The 26,287-nt window shown below is 34.6% G+C and overlaps 5 protein-coding genes across 11 annotated transcripts; 3 read left to right on the forward strand and 2 right to left on the reverse strand.

Annotated features, from left to right (window-relative positions):
- Window positions 1-405: 405 nt before the first annotated feature.
- Ikkbeta (inhibitor of nuclear factor kappa B kinase subunit beta) lies at window positions 406-7,835 on the forward strand. 4 transcript variants are annotated; one of them, XR_013002070.1, is made up of 14 exons: window positions 406-633; window positions 711-910; window positions 994-1,152; window positions 1,343-1,560; window positions 1,638-1,742; window positions 1,819-1,957; window positions 2,033-2,230; window positions 2,306-2,517; window positions 2,651-2,938; window positions 3,013-3,162; window positions 3,241-3,570; window positions 3,659-3,739; window positions 4,387-4,573; window positions 4,810-4,938. XR_013002070.1 is itself a non-coding variant. In XM_076379517.1 (13 exons), exons 1-12 carry the CDS (start codon window positions 525-527, stop codon window positions 3,720-3,722), a joined length of 2,172 nt encoding a protein of 723 aa, XP_076235632.1. In that variant the 5' UTR covers window positions 406-524; the 3' UTR covers window positions 3,723-3,739; window positions 7,809-7,835. The 4 variants fall into 4 exon arrangements, 3 of the variants coding, with proteins under 3 accessions (XP_076235632.1, XP_076235631.1, XP_076235630.1); XM_076379517.1 differs by lacking the exons at window positions 4,387-4,573; window positions 4,810-4,938 and adding an exon at window positions 7,809-7,835; XM_076379516.1 differs by lacking the exon at window positions 4,387-4,573 and having other exon boundaries at window positions 4,810-4,906.
- Sec63 (translocation protein Sec63) lies at window positions 4,887-9,335 on the reverse strand. The gene is made up of 12 exons (XM_076379513.1): window positions 8,799-9,335; window positions 7,998-8,100; window positions 7,807-7,921; window positions 7,614-7,719; window positions 7,197-7,420; window positions 6,956-7,117; window positions 6,638-6,866; window positions 6,385-6,530; window positions 6,123-6,270; window positions 5,548-6,031; window positions 5,174-5,465; window positions 4,887-5,082 (listed from the first exon to the last, which is right to left on the reverse strand). The coding sequence occupies exons 1-12, from the start codon at window positions 8,920-8,922 to the stop codon at window positions 4,945-4,947; spliced, it is 2,271 nt and encodes a 756-aa protein (XP_076235628.1). The 5' UTR covers window positions 8,923-9,335; the 3' UTR covers window positions 4,887-4,944.
- Smsr (Sphingomyelin synthase related) lies at window positions 9,199-12,378 on the forward strand. Of its 3 annotated transcripts, none has more exons than XM_076379520.1 (7): window positions 9,199-9,499; window positions 9,584-10,180; window positions 10,499-10,828; window positions 10,905-11,233; window positions 11,343-11,483; window positions 11,552-11,709; window positions 11,791-12,378. In XM_076379520.1, exons 3-7 carry the CDS (start codon window positions 10,529-10,531, stop codon window positions 12,192-12,194), a joined length of 1,332 nt encoding a protein of 443 aa, XP_076235635.1. In that variant the 5' UTR covers window positions 9,199-9,499; window positions 9,584-10,180; window positions 10,499-10,528; the 3' UTR covers window positions 12,195-12,378. The 3 variants fall into 3 exon arrangements, with proteins under 3 accessions (XP_076235635.1, XP_076235636.1, XP_076235637.1); XM_076379521.1 differs by having other exon boundaries at window positions 9,584-9,977; XM_076379522.1 differs by having other exon boundaries at window positions 9,200-9,499; window positions 11,555-11,709.
- Window positions 12,379-12,545: 167 nt separating this feature from the next.
- On the forward strand, window positions 12,546-16,982 carry Smyda-5 (SET and MYND domain containing, arthropod-specific, member 5). 2 transcript variants are annotated; one of them, XM_076379518.1, is made up of 6 exons: window positions 12,546-14,167; window positions 14,342-14,782; window positions 14,999-15,376; window positions 15,443-15,778; window positions 16,000-16,268; window positions 16,450-16,982. In XM_076379518.1, exons 2-6 carry the CDS (start codon window positions 14,355-14,357, stop codon window positions 16,494-16,496), a joined length of 1,458 nt encoding a protein of 485 aa, XP_076235633.1. In that variant the 5' UTR covers window positions 12,546-14,167; window positions 14,342-14,354; the 3' UTR covers window positions 16,497-16,982. The 2 variants fall into 2 exon arrangements, with proteins under 2 accessions (XP_076235633.1, XP_076235634.1); XM_076379519.1 differs by having other exon boundaries at window positions 12,549-14,167; window positions 16,000-16,982.
- Window positions 16,983-17,637: 655 nt separating this feature from the next.
- Nord (neuron derived neurotrophic factor nord) lies at window positions 17,638-26,032 on the reverse strand. The gene is made up of 7 exons (XM_076379599.1): window positions 25,740-26,032; window positions 21,692-21,822; window positions 20,859-21,168; window positions 20,199-20,436; window positions 19,333-19,566; window positions 18,892-19,051; window positions 17,638-18,011 (listed from the first exon to the last, which is right to left on the reverse strand). The coding sequence occupies exons 1-7, from the start codon at window positions 26,030-26,032 to the stop codon at window positions 17,638-17,640; spliced, it is 1,740 nt and encodes a 579-aa protein (XP_076235714.1).
- Window positions 26,033-26,287: the final 255 nt, after the last annotated feature.

Genomic DNA, 26,287 nt, shown 5'->3' on the forward strand with positions numbered 1-26,287 from the left:
TCCTATACTCTTAAACACACAGTTTCCATATAATTGGGGAATTTTCTAAGCTTTGGTATTCATACTTGTCTGGAAGAACGTATTATAATATTAAAATATTTTACACTTACTTAGTTAACAAAATCATGCAACAATGTTAATATATTTCTGACGATTAGTTTCAAATTTCAAATGTTGCTCGGAATCTATTTAATTTGAATTCCTACCACTCGTAGCACTATCATCTTATTTTTTAGTTTAGAGTGAGTCGATAACGTCGGGTGTGACACGAATATGAGTTATCCAACAAATATTTTGGATGATAGGCTATCCTATACAGTATACTTCATCAATGGTATTTATCATATTTATTAACAAATGTCATTGAAGTTGTGATACAGGAAATATATAAAACAAATTTGTTTTACAAAAACAAGATATGTTGATAAGTAACGCTAATGAATTATTAACAAGTTTGAAGTAATGTGATTGAAGCGTTTTAAGATTGTTTCTTATTTATATATGAAACATTTTTAACATTTAAAATGGATTCTACACTTGTTACTCTTGATGGATGGAGTTTTAATAAAGTTCTTGGTTCAGGCGGATTTGGTACTGTTGAATTGTGGATACACACAAGTGGTAAAAAATTAGGTATGTTTATTATCTTTCATAAGGAAAAAATATTATAAAATATTTTAACAGATTATAGAATATTTTATCATTTCTAGCAATCAAAAAATGTAAATGGGATATTACGCAGTTAACAGAAGTTCAACAAAAGAGATGGATTAATGAAGTTCAGATAATGAAATCTTTGAATCATCAGAATATAATAAAAGCAGTGAAATTACCATTCAAACATCCTGATGAAAAAGTAGATCTGCCTATAATGTGCATGGAATTTTGCAGGAAAGGTGATCTTAGAAGGGTAATAAATTATAAATATTGAATCATCTTTAAATTGATAAAACTAATATTATTTTTCGTTAATGTTATTTTTTTATATCTTAGGTTTTGAGTGAAACAGAAAATTGCTGTGGTGTTAATGAAAAGCAAGCAATTTGTATTATGAAGGATATTTCTGCAGCAGTAGAATATTTACATTCCAATAATATTACTCATCGCGATCTAAAGCCAGAAAATATAGTTTTGCAAGAAGAGCGTGATAATGTAAGTAAATAATATTTTATTCTGCACATAGAGTATTTCTTTAAGTACTGCTTAAGTTCTATTCAACTGCTTAAATTTGACTTTAAGCAGTGTTGTGTCAAAAAGATTAAGAAAGTCTTAAGAATCAAAGAAATACTGTATTTAAAGGTAATAATCATAAGTAATATTGTAAATAAAATTTGTATTTTAGATTTCATACAAATTAATAGATCTTGGGTATGCAAAAGAGCTTGGAGAAGCAAGTGCATCTGCATCTATAGTTGGTACGTTGAATTATGTGGCCCCAGAACTTCTTTGGAAACAGAAATATAGTTGTTCTGTTGATTATTGGAGTCTGGGAATTCTATTTTATGAAGTTGTAACTGGTTCAAGACCATTTTTGCCAAAAATGCAGCATACCATGACATGGTACTGTTTGTATCAGTGATAAGTTATAAAACTTTTAAAAAAATTAATTTTCATTTAGCTAACATTTATTGATCTAGGATGCAGCATATTAAAAGTAAAGGATATGATGATATTTGTGCTTTCGAGTCAGAAGGAAAAGTAATTTTTGGTAAAGAAATTATGGATCCTACACATCTATCCAAGTAATAAAAATACAATTACTTTATAATAAAATTTTATGATAATCTAACACCTTAAGCATGCCGCATTTTGCATTAGGTGCCTCAAAGACAAGTTGGTAGACTGGTTTAGAGTTGTATTACAGTGGGATCCAAAAAAAAGAGGAAAACAGTTAGATGAAAATGGAATAATGCAACTGATGGTGTTTAAATTACTGCAGTCTGTTTTAAGTAAAAAGGTTTGTATAAGTGTATATTATTTTATTCATTAACATTTTTTATTATTATAGTATACACTTTTTTATTTTTTATAGATAGTATATGTTTTCTCTGCATCAACATATAAAAGTAATGCATATGAAATTATGGATACAACTAGTATCACAGAATTACAATGCATGATTGAAAAAGATACTAATATACCAATAAATCGACAAATATTAACAGATTACTCTGGTAAAATTCTTATTGCAAATGGTATGCCACTTTTACATCAAATTGAAATACAGCAGGTAAATCAATAAATTTTTGTACTTTTAATACTGTTATATAGTGTTTCTCAATTCAAGTTAGTCACTTTACCATAGGATCCTATTCTATTTGTTTTCAAAAAAGAAAATGTTTTAATGGAAAACACACCCACGATAAATATACCTGTAGCAGTTCAAAAAATGATAGAATTATCAAGAAAGCAATTGGATCATGAAACTCTAAAGGATTATTATCGTAGAACACTATTTTTTATTAAACAAGAAGTACATTTTTTCCAACTATATATTTTTGCTTTGTCTATAAAAGTGTAAGTATTTTAAAAAATTTTAGTTTTTAGGTCTTATTACACCTGTTAAATAGAAGACTAATAGATTTTCTACACATTATATTTGCTGTTAATTCCATGAATCAGATATTAACATTATAATATATAATTTCAGGGACTTAGTAATTGAAAGATTTAATTCATTTAATAAAAATATAACAAATGCATTAACAAATATAGTTACCCTTTTAAATAAATTATCTGAAGTCCGTTCAGAATGGGAGAAGGAAGCCATACATGAGCAGGAAATAAAAGCTTTAGAAGTAAACTTTGAAAAGGTTACTAAACTTCTTAAGGCTACTGATCAAATCAAATTAAAATTTTATCCATTGATACAAGAAAGTGAAGAACTGAAAGAATCTGCAGTTCAGAGTGCAGATTGCATGAAAGACATATCACAAGTGTAAGTAAATGCTCCTTTACTCTATAAAATATAATTGAACAAAAATGTATTCATAATAGCTTGATTTTATTTAGATATGATAAAGCTATAGAAATATTTAAACAATTCAAGAACGAGCGTTGTGATAGTTATTCAAAACCAACAGAAATGGTAAAATTGGTTTTTAAGTTTTTAGAGACACGAGAAGCACAATTCCGTAATGAAAATATATCGAAAATTATGAAGTATGTATATTTCTGAATATCTTTAAATTAAATGTTTTATTCCGCTAAACGTGTTTTAAGTCAAAGTAATTTTTTCAGTAAAACGTTAATGTTAGAAGTTGAACTCCTAATGTTAGAAAGAATTTTTGATTCAGTTATTGCTATGACAACTGTATATCATGAAGAATTTCAAGATATAATACAGCATACTTCAACATGTTTATCTGAGGTTTCTAATAAAAAAGAATGTTCAAACACATTTACTGCACAGCAGAAAGAAACTACAAGTGAATCATCAAATAAGGATAACATGGAAATGCCAAATAGACTGAGTGCTAATTTATCTTCCAATTTTTCGGGTGATAGATGTAATGAAATTGTAGATTCAGGCGACAATATTATATACGATAACTTAGTAATACGTTACACGTAAGTTTGGCTATAGTTGTCATAAAACTTTATAAGAATGTGATATATATGTATAAAACAATAGTAACGTTATCATTTTTTTCAACAGGTTAGATAATCTTTTAATAGAAATACAGAAAAAATATCTGGAAATGATTAGCTTAGAACCATAAACACAGTGATGGAAAACGTATGCATTACACATATGTATATTTTTTTAAGAATAGACTTATATTAACATTCCTACAAAAGGATTATTGTTTGTGATATGTGCTCAGTGATTAATACTTGTATGTTTTAACGTTCTTAATGGTCTTGGAACATAATGTCGTACGCCCCACTTAATGTTAGCATGTTTGTCTGTTTTGAGAAATGTGTAAATGGGCCCATTTGCCATCATTTTCTGTCTCATCTTCCATTGGATGTCACGGGATGCTGTGAACAAAATGTGGAAAGACACAGTACGATAACATGACAATGGAAATAACAATTACTTTATTAAAACTATATTTGACAATTATATTTTTGTTATATGTACATATGTGTATGTATGTCCGAAATTGGCTGTGAGAATTCTTGTAAATACTGTACAGTTAAAGCATTTATTATTTCGGTTTGTTTATATATACTCAACAGAATTTTGAAATTATTTTAATATGCCAAAATTGAGAAAATATAATATACGTTAAATAAAGATTCTAGACAATTTGTTGTTTGTTGAACTTACCTTCCTTAGATACAACACTGAATATAATACATAAGAGCAAGTATACGAAGATATATTTCTTTAATATCTGCAACAAAACTGATTATTAATCTACATATACTTTTTTACAGATAACATTTTATATTTAATGCACTCACGATATAAGTGTTTATTGCTTTGGAACTCATTGCGTTAATCACAATAAAGACTACTTTAACACTGCCCTGTTGAATGAGATCTAGTTTAGGATCAGTTTCTATTCCTCAAATTTAACAAAAACTTTTATGGTTCAGTGAATACAGATACACTTTCACTGAGGTAAGAATGAAAAGAGCTCTGTTGATCTCTACTCTTGACTATTATTTAGTGATTCACAAGTTTGAAAGATTAGAAGTACAAACAGCAGTTTCTATTTTAAAATATATTTTATTAAAAAACTGTATACATATCCTAAACTGAGGATTAAACAACAATGTTAAAATAAATATCATGATTTTTATTTACTATTACTTTCTCTTCACTGAGAAATCTTACACACCATACTATTTTTCTAGATTGTCCACATACATCAACGATTATGCAATTCCACGTATAAAAATTCATTGTACATTAACTTGACAAGTAAAAAAAGAGGAGAAACACAAACTTTTTAAATATCTATTTGTCCAATACTTCAAGAGAAATAGATATTACTCATTATCAATATCTTCATCGGTTGTGAACTCGGAATGTTCATCAGCTGCATCAACATCTTCTGCAGTTTCTTCGTCTGAAATATCCCACTGAGGATGTTCCGTGGGTATTTCAGGCGCCTCTTTTACATCCAACTGTAGACAAACATTTTCGTTGTAATAACGAGCTAACTTAAGTTCTACCAATTTATATCGACATGTAAGTAAAAAGAGTATTTTTAAGTACCTTAATGTCTTGAGCTTGATCGAAGCCAAGATACGAATCACTACGTAAACATACGGTAAATGTATAAACACCTGGCCATCGTGGTGCTGTAAATCTTAACTGAATTTCTTCAAAATGTGCTAACGACGTAACATACACAGGAGTTGTCAGTAAAGTCTGACTTTTACGATCACAGATGTAAACCCACCAATATTCTTGTTTAACATCTGGAAAGTATGGGCAGTGCACTTCATGCGACAAATTACTTCTTCCTTCCAAGACCTTTTCTCTTTTTGAAATTCTTTGCTGGAATCTGTTTATAAAAACGTAAATACATTGTTAAAATTAATGACAAATATTAGAATTATTCATATACCGCAGATGTCATGCTTTACCTTTCCCAATCGGTATCATCGTCATCGATGGATACATCTTTTTTATCGTGACTGTCTTCATCGTCACTTCTCTCACTCTCAGCATCACTGTCGCTATCATCAGATAATTTATCTTTGGAAGACTCTTTTTCTACCTTTTCTTCTTTTTTCCTTGCATTAGGAGTATTTGTTTGAGCACTGTTATTGCTAGATTGCGATTGCGCCTGTGCATTTTTCATAGAAGTAAATTTCTTACTAGTACCTTTCTTATGGGATTTCTTTTGACCCTTCCTCTGTCGAAGCCACGATGGCTTCTTTACAGACGGATTCTGTTCTTCTGTTACTTCTTCTGTAACTTCACCTACTTTGTTACTATCATCGATCATTGTTTGCTGTTTTACACTGTCATCTCCAAATAATTCTTTCATATCTTTACGTGTTAACGATACTGTTACAGTTACAATAGCACCAGCAGTATAAACAGTCGGATTTTCGTCGTCAATTACTACAACAAATAGATTGCAATATTAGTTATAAATCTTTTTAGTACAAAAAATGGAAAACTTATATTATAAAAATTAATAAATAATTTATACCTTCCGATCGTACTTTAAATTCTACATATGGCATACTTCCAAGAACTTTCATAACATCTTCATATTGACTGTCAGATAATCTTCTGAGGATCAGTCTCCTATCTTCTCCCTTCATTTGTGCAAACTGTTGAAGACTTTTGATTGGATGCTAATAACATAATATTTAATTTTTAAAACAGATTTAAGCAATTCTATGAAATAAAACTTGGTATACATTCACAATGATAAATAAATGATTTTAAATAAAAAAATTTAGTCTTACTTTTTTTGGTAAGAAATGTTTTAAATTATCTTCAGTTATATGTGGCAATTGCAAAAGGGGATTTGCACTGTCCCAATAACCTTGTACAACCATTGGTGACAATTTCATGCAATTTTCTACGGTTTTTATAGTTGGCAAATGTGGAACTGAAAGTGAAAGTGTTTCTTAAATAATAGATAAACATCTTTAATCTTTTATTACATTTTACGCGAGTAAGAAAATTTATAATGTATTAATCGTATATGTTACGTACCTCTTTTAGCATAAGCTAACAAAACTACTTGATTTACAGAAACTACCATTTCTTGAATCAAATATGGACACTTTTTCACTATATATTGTCTATCTTTGTCCAATGTCTCTGGATTTAGCGGCATACGAGAAAAATGTGCATACAATAAAGCTCTGGCTTTAATTGAGTATGAAAAGCATAATGGTACTTGTTTGTTCTTTTCCCTTAAATCGGGTAACTGTTTGATGAGCTGAAAACAATAAAATGCAGAATTTAAAATTATTTCGAATTATGTATTGCTTGTATAAAAAAGAAGTTTAATGAAGTTTTATTTCTTACTGAAGAAACTTCTTCACTATCTGTATGTCTTTCAATTATCTCCGCATTTAGTCTTTTATAAAACTCAAATGAAGCAGCAAGGATCATGACAACCCTTTTGAGAGACATGCTAGGTATATTAACAAAGTAGGCATAATACATTTCAGTGGTTGCCAATAATACCTAAAAATAAATGATAAAAATTAGATAGTATTACTTCTTAATTAATATTTATGTTCCTTTAATTTTAATGTATATTTACTTGGTCACCAGTATAATGACTACTTTTATACCACCACATTCCAACAGCGGTTGGTAGAACAAACATAAACACTAAAGAATATAATCCCAAAACCCATACAGAATTTTCTTTTTCAACAATCCAGGAAGGTAAAGCTATTCCAAAGCTCATTGTACCTGGACCATCTGGGTTTCCATACTTTTCCCAATTTTTTTGTGCTTCCTCATCAGTTAATGCTTGATAAGCTATTAATTTAAAAATGAATCATATTTTTTAATAGCACTTGTAATATTAATAACTACAGTTAATATTATTTGCACAATGTGATTATTACTATAACAAATCGTGTTTAAATTGTTATACAACTAATTATTCTAAATATAAGCTCATGTTTGTTAGTGATAAGCCTCGTTCATATTATTTTATCTTAAGTCTAACCTTTGGTTAGTTTCATAAATGCTTTCTCATTTCCAGTTTCTTTATCTGGATGGAGAATCAAAGAAAGTTTACGATAAGCTTTCTTGATGTCACTTTGTGAAGAACCCTGTAATTAATAGTGATAATGTTACATATAAACACAAATTACCACATAAATAATATATCTCCTTGTTAATATTCTGCCTGTACTTACAGGGGAAACTCCAAGTATCTCAAATGGATCAAAATTGGCCATTTCATAATCAAATTGTGATACCTTGTATGCAAGAAATAGAAGGATTACCCATCCAAGAATAATAACAAATTTCCTGTTATAATATCATACAATTAGGAGAAAATATACAAAATTTATACATAACATTGGTAATGTATGATAAAACTTACATAAACAATGCTTTAGTTTCTTTCCAAGGTTCATTAAGTTGCAGAATAATTTTCTTCTTTTTACACCCATCGCATTGACACTCCCTTGCCTCTTTTTCAGGATCTAATTATCAACAATGATTGTATTTAATTATATCTAGTTAATGCTTCATTGAAATATGAATCTATAAGTGGCCATATCCTAAAAGGTCTGTACCCATCAAATATTTTATCAAATACAAAATCTACAGATATCTATATATGTATCCATATATTTTATTATTTCTATTATAAATAAAAAACTTAATGTCTACAACCCAAAGTCCCAAAACATTTTACATTTTCATTAATATCCTGTGTATATGCATGTCATTTTCCATTTAATTAAATATTAATTTTTTCAACCAATATGCTTCAAAACGATTACACAGTATTACGCTCCAATTTCATCCTCATTTTATACAAGAACAAATATTTCGAAGTATTTTCGAAATAAACACATTACTATGCCTTAAATAATAAGCTACCATTTAAATGGACACCGAACAATCCCTTTTCGTACTATCCGAACACGAGTGTTCAAAGTACCGCAATTTACTATTGAGGTTATTAGCAAATCGGTAACGGGATATTCACAATTAAGCGGTTGTCAGCCTTCCGTCACAATATTACAGACTTGGTAGCATATTGGTAGGAGTGGGCGCAAGGTGCATGAGAATCCTTCGAATCGGCGAAAATGACACCAACCGGCGTACCATTCACCATTCAACATCCTTAATTTCCTTACAATAGATCGAGCATAAATTTGTATCCAAATCTAACCTTGTTTCGGGCAACGTGGCCAAAGGTAGTACGTCCCCGGTATCAGAAGGAGCGCCAGGAACGACAGTAAAAAATAGAAAAATGTCCCGCCGCTTTCGTCATACTGGAATTTTTTCCCGCTCATCGCTGATTAAGTAATAATATTTAAGTATATCGTTTAAGTACATTCATTACTGGACTCCACTTTGAATTCACGGTACCATAGTACCATTCGACATGCACCACTATTACACGAGTCGCCGCCGTCAAGACTGCCAACTCAGCACTGAACGATAATGATTCAAGTCCGACGTGCAATTGGCGTTGTCAGTAACGGTCGTTTCGCGTACGATGGGAACAAAGACGAGCACGTTAACAGTCGCGTTAATTGCATCCGTGAATGAGCGACAGGGTGTCGCGTCCGTGGTGCACAGTCACAAGCTACTTTCAGCTACTTTCTGCTATTTCCTCCCATCTACGCGATGCTCACAGCGAACCATCATATGGTAACGCGATGGTAACTCTGTTCACTGGATCGACACGCGAGCTCCTTTGTTATTCTGACTTCTGACCGCCAACAACGTCACTAACGCCAACGTCATGCCGATGTTTGGTGCGGTAAACAAAATTCGCAATCGATAGCTAGGATCGATAGAGGCGTATCGACGCAGCAAATACAAATATACTATGAAAAAAAGAATAACTGTTCTTTGGATAACGGTGTATGCACCTCCTCCGTTTTGCCTCTTCGAAGAAGCAGTTGTTCAAAATCAAACAGTAAAACAGATGTATTTTTGCTGTCACAGGTGGATATGTTGCACGCAAGCGTGCGCTGATGTCTAGGCGAATTGATGCACCGCTAAATTGTTCGTATGCTTTGCGGAAAATGAAAAGTCACTACGTCTGTAGTTGAGAAATTGAAATATCGAAAGCGAGAAGCGTTATTTTTACGCCCTTGGTATCCCGTGCGATCGTGGAAGATGAAACTCGGAGTATCACGTTTTCCCAGCCAGCGTGCTTTCGAATGATTTCAATTCGTCACGGTCACGTTTTGTACCTGATTCGAAATTCCCATTTCGCTTGTTAGTCGTGGAGATTTATCAGTATTAATCATCGTCCAGTATGATTAAGAATTAGCGTTGTATCAAATAGTTATGAAATGAGTCGGAATATAAGTGCATCGTTCTTTGAATCGGAGAAGTAAGTGATGAACGCATCCAAATGTACTTGTGACACTTTAATCAATGATTTTATCCGGATTGATTTGTTTACAAATACTGCCAATGTGTGGTTTTGTTTGACAATGAGGCCATGATATCCATCTCATATTTACATTATGTACAATAAACGCACTAAAACATTGTGATACCTAACTTTGATAATACGTATATTAAATTTTTAAGGTAGGTAAATAATGTTTTAATGAGTAGGTTAGATGTGTTTGAAAACGTAAACGATTTGAGCGATTGTTTGTAGAAAAAAGTAATAAAATTTTTAATTTAAAGCGTTGACACTATTGTTTCTATTATTATTATTACTAATTTCAGTAAATTGTATTGTTGTCGTTGTTTTTAGTAAATCTTTTTTATAGTACTTGTGCTATTTTTTTAATTTTTGTATTAGGTTACTGTCTTTCTTCATGCTTTTTGATGTTTTATGTATGAATTTTTTATAGATCTAAATTAAAATTTAAATCTAAAAGAATTGACATTGTTTTGCAGGATTCGTACGACATTGTAACTAGATAGACAATGCATTCAAAAAATATAGCTGATTGGACACAAAGTGACGTGGCAAAGTGGCTTAAGGAGGCTGGCCACGAAAAATTTATTAATTTATTTTTTGAACATGAAATAGATGGAAAAGTGTTGTTGACTTTGAAGGAAGAAGATTTAAAGTCAAAGGGTATGAACATAAAGAAAGTTGGAGATGTAAAAAGATTGTACATTAGTATAAAGCAATTACAAAGAGACAATACAGCAGTATTGTTCGAGTTAGGGTACCTTGATTTATTTCCTTCCGGAAACTTCTACACTCATCACAAACATGATGTAAGAAAATAGTTTGAAAATATATAATTACAATCATTCTACTGCAGTTAGACTAAGTATCATATATTTGTTATAGACGCCTAATAGTGGTATAAATAATGACGGTTCTATAGAACATGAATTTTATTCGGCATCTGTGTCAGATGATGGCCATGCATCGCATTTGCCACCTGAAATTTGGAAAGCTTTCATTAGTTTAGCATATTTGTTTATTGTTACATGGATTACTGCCTTTGTGATGGTCATTGTTCATGATAGAGTGCCTGACATGAAAAAATATCCTCCACTACCTGACATATTTTTAGATAATGTGCCGCATATTCCTTGGGCATTTGACATGTGTGAGGTCACAGGAACTATACTCTTTGCTATATGGCTCGTTGTTCTAATTTTTCACAAATACAGGTAAAATATATTGCAATATTGATGTAATCTTAAAACTATTTAATGTTATATTAGTACAAAAATAATAATGTAATGCAAACGTTTTACACATTTATACTGTGTTTCACAGATTTATTCTATTACGAAGATTTTTTGCTTTATCTGGTACAGTCTTCCTATTAAGATGCGTTACAATGCTTATTACTTCCTTATCAGTACCAGGAGCACATTTACAGTGTCAGCCACGGAAGGGCCCTGAAGATTGGACAAGGTATCATTGATATTTTATTGCTTTAAATAATTGTTCAGAATGAAAAATATATTTTTGTGTTTCTTTAGCAGTTCTGCATACGTTGAGCTATATAACAAAATTGCTATGGCTTATGTTATATGGCGTGGAGCTGGTATGTCTATTCAAGGTGTCAGAACTTGTGGTGACTACATGTTTAGTGGGCATACTGTGGCACTTACTATGTTAAATTTTTTCATCACAGAATGTGAGTATGAGTATACATTGTGATTAATCTTTTTAATTAAGAAACGTAGTGATAATACTAAAAAAAATTTCTTATTTACAGATACACCAACGCAATTGTACTTTTTACATACCTTTACGTGGATGCTCAATATGTTTGGAATATTTTTTATCTTAGCAGCACATGAACATTATTCCATCGACGTTTTTGTAGCGTTTTATATAACTTCTCGATTATTTCTCTATTATCATACATTAGCGAATAATCAAGCGCTGATGCAACGCGATTCAAACAGAACTAGAATTTGGTTTCCATTATTTAGTTTCTTTGAATCTTCCGTTGATGGAATCGTTCCGAATGAATACGAGTCTCCATCTCTAATTGTTTGTAATCTAGTAGGTGCAGGAAAAGACATTTGGCATTTGGTACGGTCATCGATTTGTTTTCGTAAATCGTGGCGTAATATAAGTGGTAGTGTAAAAAATAGCACAAAGAAAGAGCATTAACCACTTTACCAGTTGTGTCATTTTTCTATTTATTTGACTGTAGATTTGAAAATATCGACTTCATTTGTCAGCTCTTTTTATACGTCAAACGAGGAAAAAATGAAAATTAACTAAGTATAAGTATTTATTTTTCTAAATGACATAATAGTTTATACTGTGACTTGGCCAATGTTTAAAAAAAATTGTATAACTATGAAATCGTTATTTCCAATATGATAGTTTATTTAATTCACATTAAGGCTTTAAAAATTAAAATTAGTATAATTTTGGTTTTGTTCATTATAGAATTTTTTTTTTTTCTTTTTGTAACATTGTATTTAGGTAAAAGTTATCTTTTTGTTTATTATATTAATTACAAAAAGATTATGTTTTTATGAATAGATATATTGTAACATTTGTTATACGATGCAGCAGTTGAATTTTCTTAAATGACAGAATTTTAATATTAGTTGTACATGATGTTGTATAGAAATAGAGATGCCTGTATACGCCATATTGCGATTACGTTGATAACTCAACGTTTTCGTGTTTCGAATTTAGGAAAATATCGAAATATGTTTAAAGTCTTGAACTATGAATTAAGATTACGAGTTAATGAAAGTTAAATCGACGAATTTACTTTGATATCACTAAAAAAGATGATACGTTAAAAAACGTATGAGATATCAGTTTATTTTATAGCTTTTGATATGGGTCTCGACAAATTAAAGGAAATTGAATATTACGATATTGAATAGAAACATATAAATAGCTTTTCCATATTTAATTTGTACATATTTTTTACTGGAATGAAGTACAAGTGAGAGAATTTAATTAATGAATATATTTTATCGACTATCATTTAACTCTGATCATTGCCTATCGTATATAGTGTATAGTTTGTGTGTTTCTGAAGTACGAAATAGTAATGAATGACTGTGTTCGACCAAAAAACTAGTGATTAAACGACAGCTATGATCAGATTAGTATTGTATATTTGCAAACTGATAGAGTGAATGTATCCGCGTATGTATGTACATATTTCATACTTTGCACATACGCATATGCAATTTAAGACATTAATGGCTCTATCGTTCATGCAACTTATGTAGATTAGAAGAGAATATATTTAATTTCCTGCGAGAGTAATCGATTAGAGACAATTTGTGAAATAATTAATGATATTTACACTTGTTACAGATAGAGAGTTTCTTATAGATATTATGATTATTTAAACTGTAAAAAGAGGCTTTTAATATTATACTATCCAAGAAAACACAAAAAATATTGATTAGTAGGGTATTATTGAAGACATTCTATGAAAGTTATTACTCTATGTATTAATATCTATATATCTGTTAAAATACTATCTGACCATTTTATATTAGGTTTATGAAATTACTTTTCTATATTGCCTTACTTTAAATATTTTTCATATTTTTTGATAAACTGGTGCCCCATTTGGTAGAATGTAAGATCTTTGTAAATACAGCCACCGATCCGAAACTATCATTAGGATTATGGTCTTTTATCAGGTGCTAAGCGTGCCACGAACATAGACTATCGGTACAAATAACAATTTATCATATATATTCTTTTAAGAGTAATTTAACATTTCTATATCGTCTTACATGTGTATTAACATGCACAACTTTCGGTCATAATCGACGAACATTCTTTGAATACATAAAGCACGGACAATAAGTCGTTTGTAATAAAATCAACCGTGACGATCTGCGTAATGTTTAAATGAAAACCTCTCGTAAGTTCGTTCGTCAGAAATAGGAATGTCCACGCGAGCGTACCGTTCCTATAATTAAATCGTCGGTGCGTAGACTGCCGTGGTTTCGCAGCTGTAACGTCGGTAGGCCAGCAGTCCATCAGCTTCTCTGTTACTTTACTTTGTTCTCATTCGAAACATGGAAAGCTAATAAAACATTTCACTCAAACGAAAGTGCATTACCTTATTCATTCGGTTCCATACTCTTGGTTGGGTACGTACAAATTTCTTTAAATCACATATCCAAATTCAAAGTGACCACGCCTGCGACATGTGGCACTTTGTACAAAAAATTCTTTCATTTTGAAAGAACTGAACGAAGAGATAGAAAGGTTCTTCTGAGTACGTGAGAACGAACGAAAGATTCAATAATGAAATAATTGTTCAGCGATCCCAGAAAAATGGAGTCGAAGATGGAAGGCATCTGTCCTATTTGCGGTGAACACGCGACGCTGAGGTGCAGCAACTGCAAGCAACAGTTTTATTGCAGCAAAGATCATCAGCGGCAAGACTGGTCCAGTCACAAGACAACTTGTCAGGTGTGGGAGATCCACGAGAACTCAGAACTCGGGCGTCATTTATTGGCGTCGAGGGACCTGAATCCAGGCGATCTGATTCTCTCGGAGACGCCTCTGGTTTGGGGGCCAGCTTTGCATACGGATCAAAGAGTCTGTGTTGGTTGTGGGAAGCAATGCGAGTCCACCAGAGCGTCTGCAAGGTGCATCAAGTGCCTTTGGCCGGCGTGTCAGACAAACTGTGCTGGCCTTATTGATAAGAATATACACGGTCTGGAGTGTTCGTACCTTATAAAAGGAAGAATCGTTCCTAGGTCTGTACTAGTTTGATTAAGTTTCCAAATTATGGAAGATGACACTAAAGTGATGTTCCTTGTGAGTTTTTATGAGTAGACATTCATAAAACTATTGATCATAAAAGATCAAGACAGATTTGAACAGTAAAATTAAAAAGAAGAACAGAGCTAAAGCTTATATCGTTTCTCTATCGCTATCATTCCTTTCTTTTTTATATTTGTAATTTCTTATAGATGTGACGTGCTCCTAGTGATACGTATGCTAATTCTACTACGTAAAAAATCCAAATATTGGACAGCCTTACAGAAACTACAGAGTCACGAGGACTCTCGTGGTCCAGGGACCACTGCATACGATGAAGCCATGGAGATATGCCAATACATTAACCGTCTACTGTCAGACGATTCTAGTGGAAAGGACATCGTGCGTAAAATTTGTGGTTTGATAGATGTCAATGCACTGGAGACCATGCCACCCGAGGGTTCAGTTGCGATTTACGAAACAGCTTGTCTTTTGGAGCACTCCTGTTTGGCCAACACGAGGCATAGTTTTGTGATCGACGATAAAGGAAGACCACGTATCTCGGTGAAAGCTCTTTGCCCGATAAAAAAGTACGTCTCTCGAATACTGTAATTTTTTGGATAAATAATATTAGCTCTAATATGAACATTATTCAGAGGGGACCATTTAAGCACAATGTACACGCATGCACTTTGGGCGACGAGGGTCCGACAAGCTCATCTCCTCGAGACGAAATATTTTTCTTGTCATTGTAAACGATGCGCTGACCCAACAGAATTGGGCACACATCTTGGCACCATGAGATGTCCACATGACAATGGTTTTATTCTACCCAAGGATCCATTGAACTTCGAATCAGAATGGAAATGTGATTCCTGTCCTGGAGTTCTTACAGCCTCGGAGGTGGCACAGTTTATTGGGAAACTCGAGGAAGATGTTGACGAAGTTATGAGTCAGGCCAGAAAGGATACTTTGGTCGATCTTCTTTCACGGTACAATGAATTTTTGAAATTTATAGAATAGGTTCTTTGAAGAATCATTTAATTTACGATGTGTGCCATTTTTGATAGCACTCTCTGTATTGTCTATAGAGGGACATTCTTAAGTTTCTTTAAGTATTTTAAAGAGTTAGAAGAATATATCAATAATTAATATTTCGTCCCTCTAAGTTTCGTAAAACTGAATATGATGACTGAATTCATTAAAATTTTAGACTCACAACACTGCTTCATCCAGGCCATCAACAATGCATTACTGTCAGTCATTCGTTGATTCAGTTACTACCTGATAATGATACGAGAAAGCCCGAATTATGTAAACGCATCATAGAGACCACGAAAGCACTGGATCCATACGGTGCAAGATTGGTGCTGTACACTGCAGTTGCCTTACGAGAGTTATCTACGTGTCCTGGCGAAGATAAGAAGAGTCTGTTATCAGAGGCGATGTCTCTGCTGCAGTTCGAGCCGCCTAGTTCGCCTGGTGAGAAACTGAGGAGCCTGATAGAAAGCGAATTGTGGTGCTAAATGATAATAACATAAATTACTCCAGTGACTATAATGAACTTGTTATTCTTGGAATATTCTTATATTTTGTATTATATTACATTTACAAAATGTATCTGTGTTAAAAAAGATGATTCTTACGATCTTATGCTATACAGGTATGCAACGTAACACGGGATTAAGAATGATTTTCGTCTGTATGTAAATGAGCGCGATGTTGGTCGACGAAGAAACGAGCTGCGACTGTTCGCAACAACTTGTACCGTAAAATTAGCACCGCGGTGTACAGTGGTTTTTATTCGTTGTCAATTTTCGCGTATCACGTCGTACGTTCTGGCTAACAATATGTCATTAAAATTAGGTATTATTTACAGTGTGAACTGGTACCCAGATCGGCAAAAATATCGACGCATGTTTTCTCTTAAAGGTAGGAGAGAAATGCAAATTCCCAGGTAAACAATTATTGAGTCTAGACTAGATTTAGCCTCGAAATGGAGTAGCGGTTTTTTCTACTGAAATAGTGCTTTTGTTGTACAGATGCTTATTTTGTAGACATTTACAAACGTTTCGTAGAATTGACTTTTCGATGAAACGTTCACAGTATAACGTGGTTGTGAGTGATAAAGAATCGAAATATGTAAATGTACGAAATAATATTAGAAATTTGATAATAAATTAGCTACTCAAGCAATTAGAAGTTGGTATTTATGTTTAGCATCGTATTTTCTGTATGTTTTTTCCTTGAAAGTAGTAGAACCATTTGAACTGTAACGCAAGAATTACCCATTTATTAATTCATGATTTTAATAAACGAGTAATCCCTTGATTTCTTATTAAATTTGATACAAAAGAGAAGGGGAAATGCTAGAAACTATTATATAGAAGGCAAACGTAGAAATGAGAGTAGAAAAGAGTCCAGGCACTGAAGATTCTTGGATTGAAGCACTGGTTCTCAAACTAAATTGGTGGAGGACCTGATGCATCGTAGTCATAAATCATAATTCTTTTCATAAAAGTGATGCAACTGTGATGAAAAGATGAACAATCTTAACAATATCATATTAGCACACATGAAACTGTTAAATGCAAAAAGTCTAACAATTTTTATTTCCTCCTTGAGAAACCCACTTCAAAATAAAAACACTAAAAATAAAAAATTCGATAATTTAAACTTCCTACTTATCAAAATTATATATGCACTAAGCCAACAGGTAACAGTTGCACCCTAATTTACAATATACGTAGAGGCTAGCTTGGAAAAGCCACAGAAGAATGCACTAAAGGGAAAAGTCTGAGAACCAGTGGCCTAAAATATAATCATTGGTTCTTACTTCGTTCGACGGGAATCATTCGAGTCTAGGTACACAGGAGCGTCGAGTGCGTACACCTAACAATGGATAGGACAACGATTGGCCCTTAGCTTCCGCCGTGATCTGCAAGAGATAAGCTTTGCCTGGCTGCAGTCTCTTCAGGGTGAAAGGAAGCACTCGATCTTTCGGCGGACTCTGCTTCTCTTCGCAGACCTCGAAGGTGTATTCGGAACGTCGTCGACGCTGAAGACCACACTGATCTGGGATTGTCGTTATGCTGGTTAATGCAGAGGGGCTCCTTAATTCGCGCACCAGAATGCAATATTTCGCTGCGCCCGCAGATTCTATCCCTATCGTTACTTCGTGGCAGGTCCTTAGAGACCTGTACTCGCGTGGAGCGCTTGTGGATGCTACCTAAATATTTTAAGACGTTTCACTGTTAATATTCTCTGTTTTAGGTATTGGGAAAGAAGATGCGAAGAACTGGGGTTGAAAGGTTGAATCTATGGAAATTTGTGGGTACTAGGAAAGAAGGTATGGGGAACTGGAAAGTGTGCAGTACAAAAAAGAAAGGAAAGGAATTTGAAGATGTATGTTCGGATGACTGAAAGGGAATTTATTGAAGAATTTAGAGGTAGAAAGAATTAGGAAAGGGAAAGCAGAATTTTCAAACTGATTTTAGCTAAGTTTGTTAGTGTGCATTAATGTACTGGTTGAATCATAAAAATTAGTGATGGTGGATAGTTATGGTAACTTATGTGTGTATAGAAGGTAAGCACATACTAATTTGAGAAAGTACGAATTTAAAGTCACGTTTCTTCGCAAGATTTTGCCGCGATTTTGGTTGGAATTGAAACCTTGAATTATATAGAAAGTAGGGCGCAGAAAAATTGAGTGTAACGAATTGCAACTTAAAGCGTAAGAGTATGTTTATTACATGGCATGCGTGCACCAAATGGATCATTTGCGCGCTGCCAATCTTCCAATTTCGCGTTTATTTTTAGATCAAATCAATGTTTTGTATTATGCAATATATTTTGGAAGTAAGTTAATAGAAAATAGATTTGCAGTCAGTAATTGTTTATTAGTCATTAACTGGGAAATCTATTGCTAAAAGATTAAAATAGGATGTAATGCAAAGAGTTACTTTAAAACTCATAGAAATTATTACCTTAAAATAGAAATAAAAAATAAAAAAATAGCATTAAGGTGATAATAAATCGGCGTACTAAGAAACTGTTTTTACGCTTCTGATAATAGGGTATTTGGTAAAAATGAATTCGTTGAAGCGTACCTGTGGTAATATGGTAGACGATTCTTGCGTTGCTAACACCTTTACAGCGAATACACGTGCTAATTCCTGAGGTGTAGCGGATATCCGTAATGTGTATGCCTTTCCTGAAGTTAAAGGTGGCACCCTTAATGATGCATATCCTACTACTTCCTTCTCCTACAAATTTAGATTATTTATACAATCTAACATTGTCATATTTATAAAGATACTTTTCGTTTGACATGAAACCATACCTAATTAAAGAAGTGTAATATTTACAAAAGGAATATCTTTGACTAATAAATAAATATAGTTTTCTTTTAAAACAAAATTCCAAATAAAAACTTATCCTTTTATGCTTTTGAACCAAACATTTAATTGAACTAGAGAATCAACTTATTTAGTAATTATAAAAGAAACTGATATATCTGTACAATAGAATTAAGATATTTTATTACCCTTAGTATTCCAGAACCACTTAGTTTTGCTTTGACGATGCCACCACCACATGGAAGGATATGAAAAGTACTCGATGCATTTTCCGGTGGACGATAGCGGAAATTCACAAATCCGTCGCTTTTACGCAAACTGGCTGTCGTATAACGTCCAGTGCGTAATGTCAATTCTGGCGTTTTCCGAAATTTTATGGTGTCGGTAGCTACTCGGTTTGAAACATTGTTTCGTGTATTCACCTGGCACAAAGTAAAGAAGCACGAGAGTTAATAAAAAATTCAAAGATTCTTTTGGTATTTGATTAAGAAACTCATGTAAGTCAACTTCTAAAAAATCTGTCTACCCATTTGAGTACTCAAGAAGCATTGGTCGTAACAATTTATAAAGAACATATTGTAGGTATGTAGGTGCCCCTAGATAGCACATGACGTCTTGAAGACGTCTATTTTATGAGCATTTTATGTTTGAAACAGACATCAGAAATCTTGGACGTTTTAAAAACATCTTACACTGTAGGTCTTAAAGACCTTCGAAATTTATGTCCTCTCATTAAAACGTCTCAAAGACACACTATAAGGATATTTTAAAAATTTACACTTTTGGACGTCCTAAAGACGTCTATGTTTTGTCTAAACAAGGCATAATTTGGACTCTATAAGATCTCTTATGAATGTCTTTTAAGATGTCCTAAAGACACTGATTTGTAACTTTCAAGACGTCTTTTGGATATTTTTGGACTTCACTGGATATCTTTAAAACGCTTTTAAGACATTTTTGTACTATTCTAGGCAAATTCCTCTTTTCCATTCGATGTTACAGAGTTATTATAGAAGTTTTAAGTGAGAAAATGTTCTCAGGTTTAATTACTAACCACGTATAAGGTGAAATTGTACGTGGTGTCGTACTTCATCCTATGAAGCGTTAATTTCGTTTGACGGACGCAATGAAGTCCCTCCGGGACGTCGCGGTGTTCCTTGGAGGATGCACCCCCTTTGGCGGGGTGTGGATGAATTAGCAGAACGTTCTGTGCAGCGCAAAGGGTCAAGGGGTGAGGTTGAGGCCCCGACGTAACAGCTAAACAGTAGCGTAAGAGATGAGGATCTCCGTTGCTGTAAAAATACACCGATTCTCTTTGAATCCACTGCATTCATCAAGAACGAAATGAAACTTATGAGCCTCTTTTTTTATCTTTTTCCTTAATGCAAGAAAATGTCGATAGGGTTTCGTCGAGGAAAGTTGCCTCTACTTTCTGAGGGATGGAAAAATGTATGCAGAAAATATAGGCAATAGAATTTGAGCGCCCTTCTAAGGGTTTTCTTCCATAGCTACCCCATTTCAAAGTATCTACATAATGTTATTGTAAATAATTTTCTTTTGATAAATATTGAATATATTTCCTTTTCAAACTTTAAAATGTATATCCAGGTTCTTATAAAGTAAGGTACCCCTGCGACGAAGCTGGAGCGAGGACAGTTTCATTGGTCAACAGACTCATTTGCTTGAAGCTTTTAATAAACTGTACTAATGGTACCTTTTGTTCCAGGATATCGTGAGCCGACGTTTGCTTCTTCGTTGCTGAAATCTCAGCAAACGACGTCGGTTCTCCCTTTCGTTCGCGTACCATTCCGAGAAGTGATCCAAGCTGCTCGACGTCGCGTACAGAAGCACCGTGCTCGGTGTCAATTTTTGCAGATTGCCATCCGGAGGGTCGACAGATTTAATTTCGAACCAATAAAGCCCAGCACGTGTCTTCGTTATCGTGAAATTTTTATCCTCCGCGCCCTGGTACGTGAAAAGGGGCGAGCCTGGCTTCAGGGTCTTCACTGGCCATCGTGTTTGCGCTATTGTGTTGGTAAGATTCGTGAAATATTTCATTTAGCTCCACTGATCTCTTAATTTTATATAAATCTTCGAAACCACTCTTATTCTGAATGTTTTAATTATGACTTTTTTCTTTTTCCATGTAAATGAATAAACAGCGAAAATTACATAAAATTAGAGGGAAAAAGATACAGAAATCCTGTGTCTAACTTACGTAATCGATATTAAAAAAAAGCTGATAATAATTTTTGTGGCAGAAGTATCTTATTAATATAAATAGGTAATATAAAGTAGATTACATATTAAATAATTTCAATTAGAGATGAAATTTTGTAATAAGAGATACATCGAGGAAATGGATTGTGTTTTAGCATACCTATGACACGATAAAAAAATTCTCTTCTATTGTTAATGGAATTATACTCAGCTAAAACTTCGACTAAATAAAGAAATATTGATTCACTATTTCTACTTAGAAACTTTAAGACACTTAATTGATATTATCGTATTTCAAGGATCGGTGATTAAATCAGCTTCCCTTACATTTCGCCCCGTCTGTTTCTTCGGTGTTTTCTGGTGGTTCGACGTAACTGACCGTCCATGATATCGGCCCGCTACAAGGGCTAACGAGTAACGTGAGAGGTGGGCCTTCGCGTGGACTCAGGTAATAGAACCTGCAATAATTTTATCTGCATCCAGTATGATATTGATGTTCGATACGTATTAAGCATGACCAAACACGATACATTACTTTAATTATATGGAATATGATACGTTTCACAAATGTCTGGTTATATCCCCGAAGAAGAAATGTATCCTTATATATTACAATACTAATTCCATATTTAATATTCCTATTTCGGAAACATATTCAAAGTGATGTACGTGGATAGTTTGAGAGTAAATTCTGTATTAGAAATGACTAATTTACCTTATCTTAATTTATCTAATAATTTATCCCTCAAACTTAATCGTCTCTCTTTTACAGGGATGCAAAAGTTAATTATTAATTTGCCAATCATAGAATTCTTAGGTACCCAAAAATTTAGTCCCCATTTCTCTTCTCATTCTCAAATCCCAAGACCCAGAACTCCTCAATAATCCCTCAATCCCGAACTCGAGCAAGCCCAACACACTCTCTGAAGCGCGAGTCGGGCCAGACACAAACGCAGAGTGGCGTTTATATTTAGTCATAATGCGTGATCGTGTTCGTGCAAAAGTCCCTCTTTAAAGATCGCACCGGTTAAGTTTACGCCTCGGCATAGCCGTCGCTGTTTCCCTTCCTCCTCCCCTCGCTCCATCACTCCCCCCCCTCCCCGTCTGTCCCCGTGGTTCCAGGCACCCTTTAGGACGTCGGGGCGCGTCGTCCCGTCAGCATCGTCCGAGAGGAGCGTCGGGACGCTGCACGTGCTTCTTGCCCGCGGTCTGGCACCGAAACGGCTATTGTAAAATTAGCGTCTACACACAATGCCGGCGTCGCCGCGTCTGGGGTCGCGCAGCCACGACCCCCGTCGTCTAATTTTGGCGGACGGTTTGTCCCGCGACAAACTCGAATTGATTCTGTCATTCGCGCTCGCGAGGCCGTCTCGCGAGGCTTTCGTGGAAATCCGCGCCGATCGCGGTGTCTACGACGCCCTGCGTCGCGACGCTGGTCCCCCTTCCTCTCTTTCCCGCAGTCAAGCTCCTGGAACGCCTGGAAGAGGCAACCAGCTGCTGCTCGAGAGGAGAGGCGCGTGCTGGGGACGAAAGATCGTCGGCGAACGCTGAATGGATTTACTGGGAACGCCGCTACACGTTTCGTGGCCGTGAACGAGCCCTTCGCTCGACTCTAACGCGAATCATCTCGCTCTCATTGAGCTTTCGGCTCCTTTCTAGCCCGCCCCGCGGATCTATTCTTGAATCGCCACCCTGCTTTTGAGTGGTTCGATCCTTGGGAGGATTAGACCTCGATTGTAGATGAGTGGTGCGTCTAGTGGTTGTATGTTTGGTTTCTGATTTCTGGGGGATGATTTCTGGGAGCGAGGGAAGGTAATGAGGGAGAGGGTTGGGAATGTCTGTGGGTTTTGAACGAGTCGTTTTTGGGAAAGAGATTTTCAATTTGGTGAAGTTCTTAATAGGTAGATTAGTGAGTAAATTCTATTCTAGTTTTATTTTTGTTAAGTAGTATTATTTGAGTTTGAGCTGCAGTGAGAGATATGGATATTTGAATTATTGAATTTTTAAAGTGATAGTATGTATGTACCTGCATTAGGTGTATGTATGAATTATTTTAGTGTTTTTAGACTGATCTAGTTATCTATACGAGTATTTTAAGTTTGAAATTTTTCCCGCCCTTTTTCAGCCTTAACTTTTAAAATAGTAAATATAGCAAAATCATTGAAATGGATGAAGATTATTTTGACCACCAACATCATTTTTGTTATTTATCATTCTGAATATTATGTATAATAAAAAATTATTCTGATAACGATGAAAAATTAAAAACTGCTAAAAAGATATATAACTATTTAATAATGTTCTCATATTTGATTTAAACTTTGGGACCTTATTTGTTTCCTACATTTTCGAAGTAATGGAAATTCGTGAAAGAACTAAATAGAGACACGTATTCACAGGATACACAGTTAAATATACCCTCAAAGTTCAAGTTTAACACGCAGTTCACTGTTTCAATGTTTCAAGCAATTGTGCAATTTGACTCGTGCATGAGTTTCGTGGAAACCATCTGATAGTAAAACTTTATGACGCGTTGCGTCGCGACGCATCGGACCATTAAGTGTCGTGGACCCATTCCGACAAAATAAAGACTTCCACGACAATGTTCGTGTAACAAGTTTTCAATTGTCGGTTCAACGTCTGTTGACGATACTAATTGTTTAACGATTGGGTGCATGAAATCTGGATCTTCGACATGCAATAGAAAAATTGATTGATAACCATAAGGGCAGTATAGAATAAATCATAGCCAGCAGAATTTAGGTTTCTGAACTTATAGATTGTTTTACTATTCTATTTTGTTTTGCTAGTTTATTTTATTTAGATTGTTTTACTAGTATATTGCTTTCTGGTAAATTTTGTTTAGTATTATTTAATATAGAATCTATTAACTTTTGAATCATTCTGACCATTCTACAATTTGGGTACCTATTCTGAGGATAGATATGCTTCCCAAGAAAAGCGTACACGTGGTGCTTTGTTCAGCAGGTAACGTACTGAGAATTATATCAACTGGCAGTGGAAAAAGTGAGTCAAATTGCATTTGTAAAATCTGTGCCACGGTTGATGAAACATGGTACGGGGTGCGTGACGTTCCTGTGTAAACGTTCGAGCCTCTATAGAGTCTGGTACACGTGCATGGTAAACAAGCCGTGCGCTACAAACGAAATTCGCGCGAATTGTTTCTATCGTTCGTCGAAATGTGAACGTACCCTTCTTGCGTTTTGTTTAATTTTAGATCAAACCATCTGCAACTCTTTTGCCAAAAGGTTGCATTTCACCGCTTTCCGTAGAACTGGTTTTAAAAAAAGCTTTGAACAACACGAAATCCATCGAGACATTCCTAAGAATTTCGACCTTCCTCTTCGAAAACAGACTTATTATTGGAAAAGCTATATAAATATGTATAATAAACGATAAAATGATTCATATCAATCTGAGGCTAGAAATCTTTTTTATCAAAATATAAATAGTTCTGTTCACAATGGAGTATGATAATATGAGCTTGGAAGTTTCTTAATGACAATAAGAAGAATGGACCCTCAAAGTTTGGTCTCCTATTTCAAGAACACCCTACATAATTAAACCAGTGATTTGTAAGGGGCATTAGTCATCCTAATGTATCTCGATACAAGGTAGATGCAATAACTTCTCTGGAATGTAATTCTACGGGTATCTGTGTTTCGCTATTTTGTCTGGTCAATGGACTCTGACATTTAACATGGATCGTAGTGTAACGTTTACGTCACGTGAGCGTAATATAATTCAAACACATCATTTAAAAGAGGATAAATAATAAATATCTATAAATATATAAATTTTCAATATCTCTAAGCTTTACAAAATTATTTTAATATTATGTCTGAATCTCTTCACGAATACTAGTAACTTTCTGTATACAAACCTTACTGACACTAAAATTTGGCCAATGATAATATTGGCTCAATGATCCAATTCTTGTAAATGACTCAAATTTTAAGTTTTAAGTCATACATAGAAACTTGTCAGAGGTAACTAAATTTCTATACATCACTTTCTACAAATGCCAGCTGATTCTAGATTAACTACCGAAAACTTCTCCCAAAATACTCTAATTTTGTTCATAATTACTCAAACAAGAACACATAAAACTTTTCTATAGATCATCGTTCCTGACAACTGGATTCAGATTCATCTCCTCCCTAAGTGACTCAAACGTTGCCCCTAGTCCATGAAACAAGTGCACAATTAGAAGCTTCTCAGTAACAACTAAATCCCCATAGATCACCTTTGAAACACGCCACGAAACTCTGTGAGAACAGAATCCTTAGAAAAAGCCTCCCCAATCTTAACTCTACACTCAGGAATCGAAAAGCAAAGGGTGACTGGTACTCACTGAGACACGTTACCAGGTCGGAGGGTGGCTGGTATCAGGTACTCGGGGTGCAGCACACCTGTCCTGTTGAACTCCTGCACCCTCGTCGGTTTCTCGGCGCCGAAGGGCCTGGGGCTGCCGATCGTCCTATATCCCTGTTGCTGTTGCGGTTGCTGCTGGGACAGCTGCTGCAGTTGGCGCAGCTGGAGCTGCTGCTGCGACATCCTCTCGCAGAAGGCGCAACCGGTGCCCCTGCGCGCGAACACTGACACGAAAGCGACGAGGAAGCCGACTTGGACACCGTGACGGAGCATGACGGCCGACGTTCCCTCAGCGACGACGTGAGAAAGGTTCCTCGTGGCGAGAAAGAAAAAGGAAAGGGGGGTACGAAGGACGACGGCGACGCCGCGACGTCTGTCGTCCAGTGGCGAACGAGTTCGACTGTGTGCCGAACAGTAGACGATGCCAGTCAGCGAGCGAGGCTGCCGCTTGGGAAACTACGCTGAGACGAAACGAAATAACCCCTCTTCGCTTCCTACCGAGGCGACTTCGTGTTTGCCCCATCTTCT

The sequence above is a fragment of the Calliopsis andreniformis genome, chromosome 6 (assembly GCF_051401765.1).
Source record: "Calliopsis andreniformis isolate RMS-2024a chromosome 6, iyCalAndr_principal, whole genome shotgun sequence".
Classification (NCBI taxonomy): domain Eukaryota; kingdom Metazoa; phylum Arthropoda; class Insecta; order Hymenoptera; family Andrenidae; genus Calliopsis; species Calliopsis andreniformis.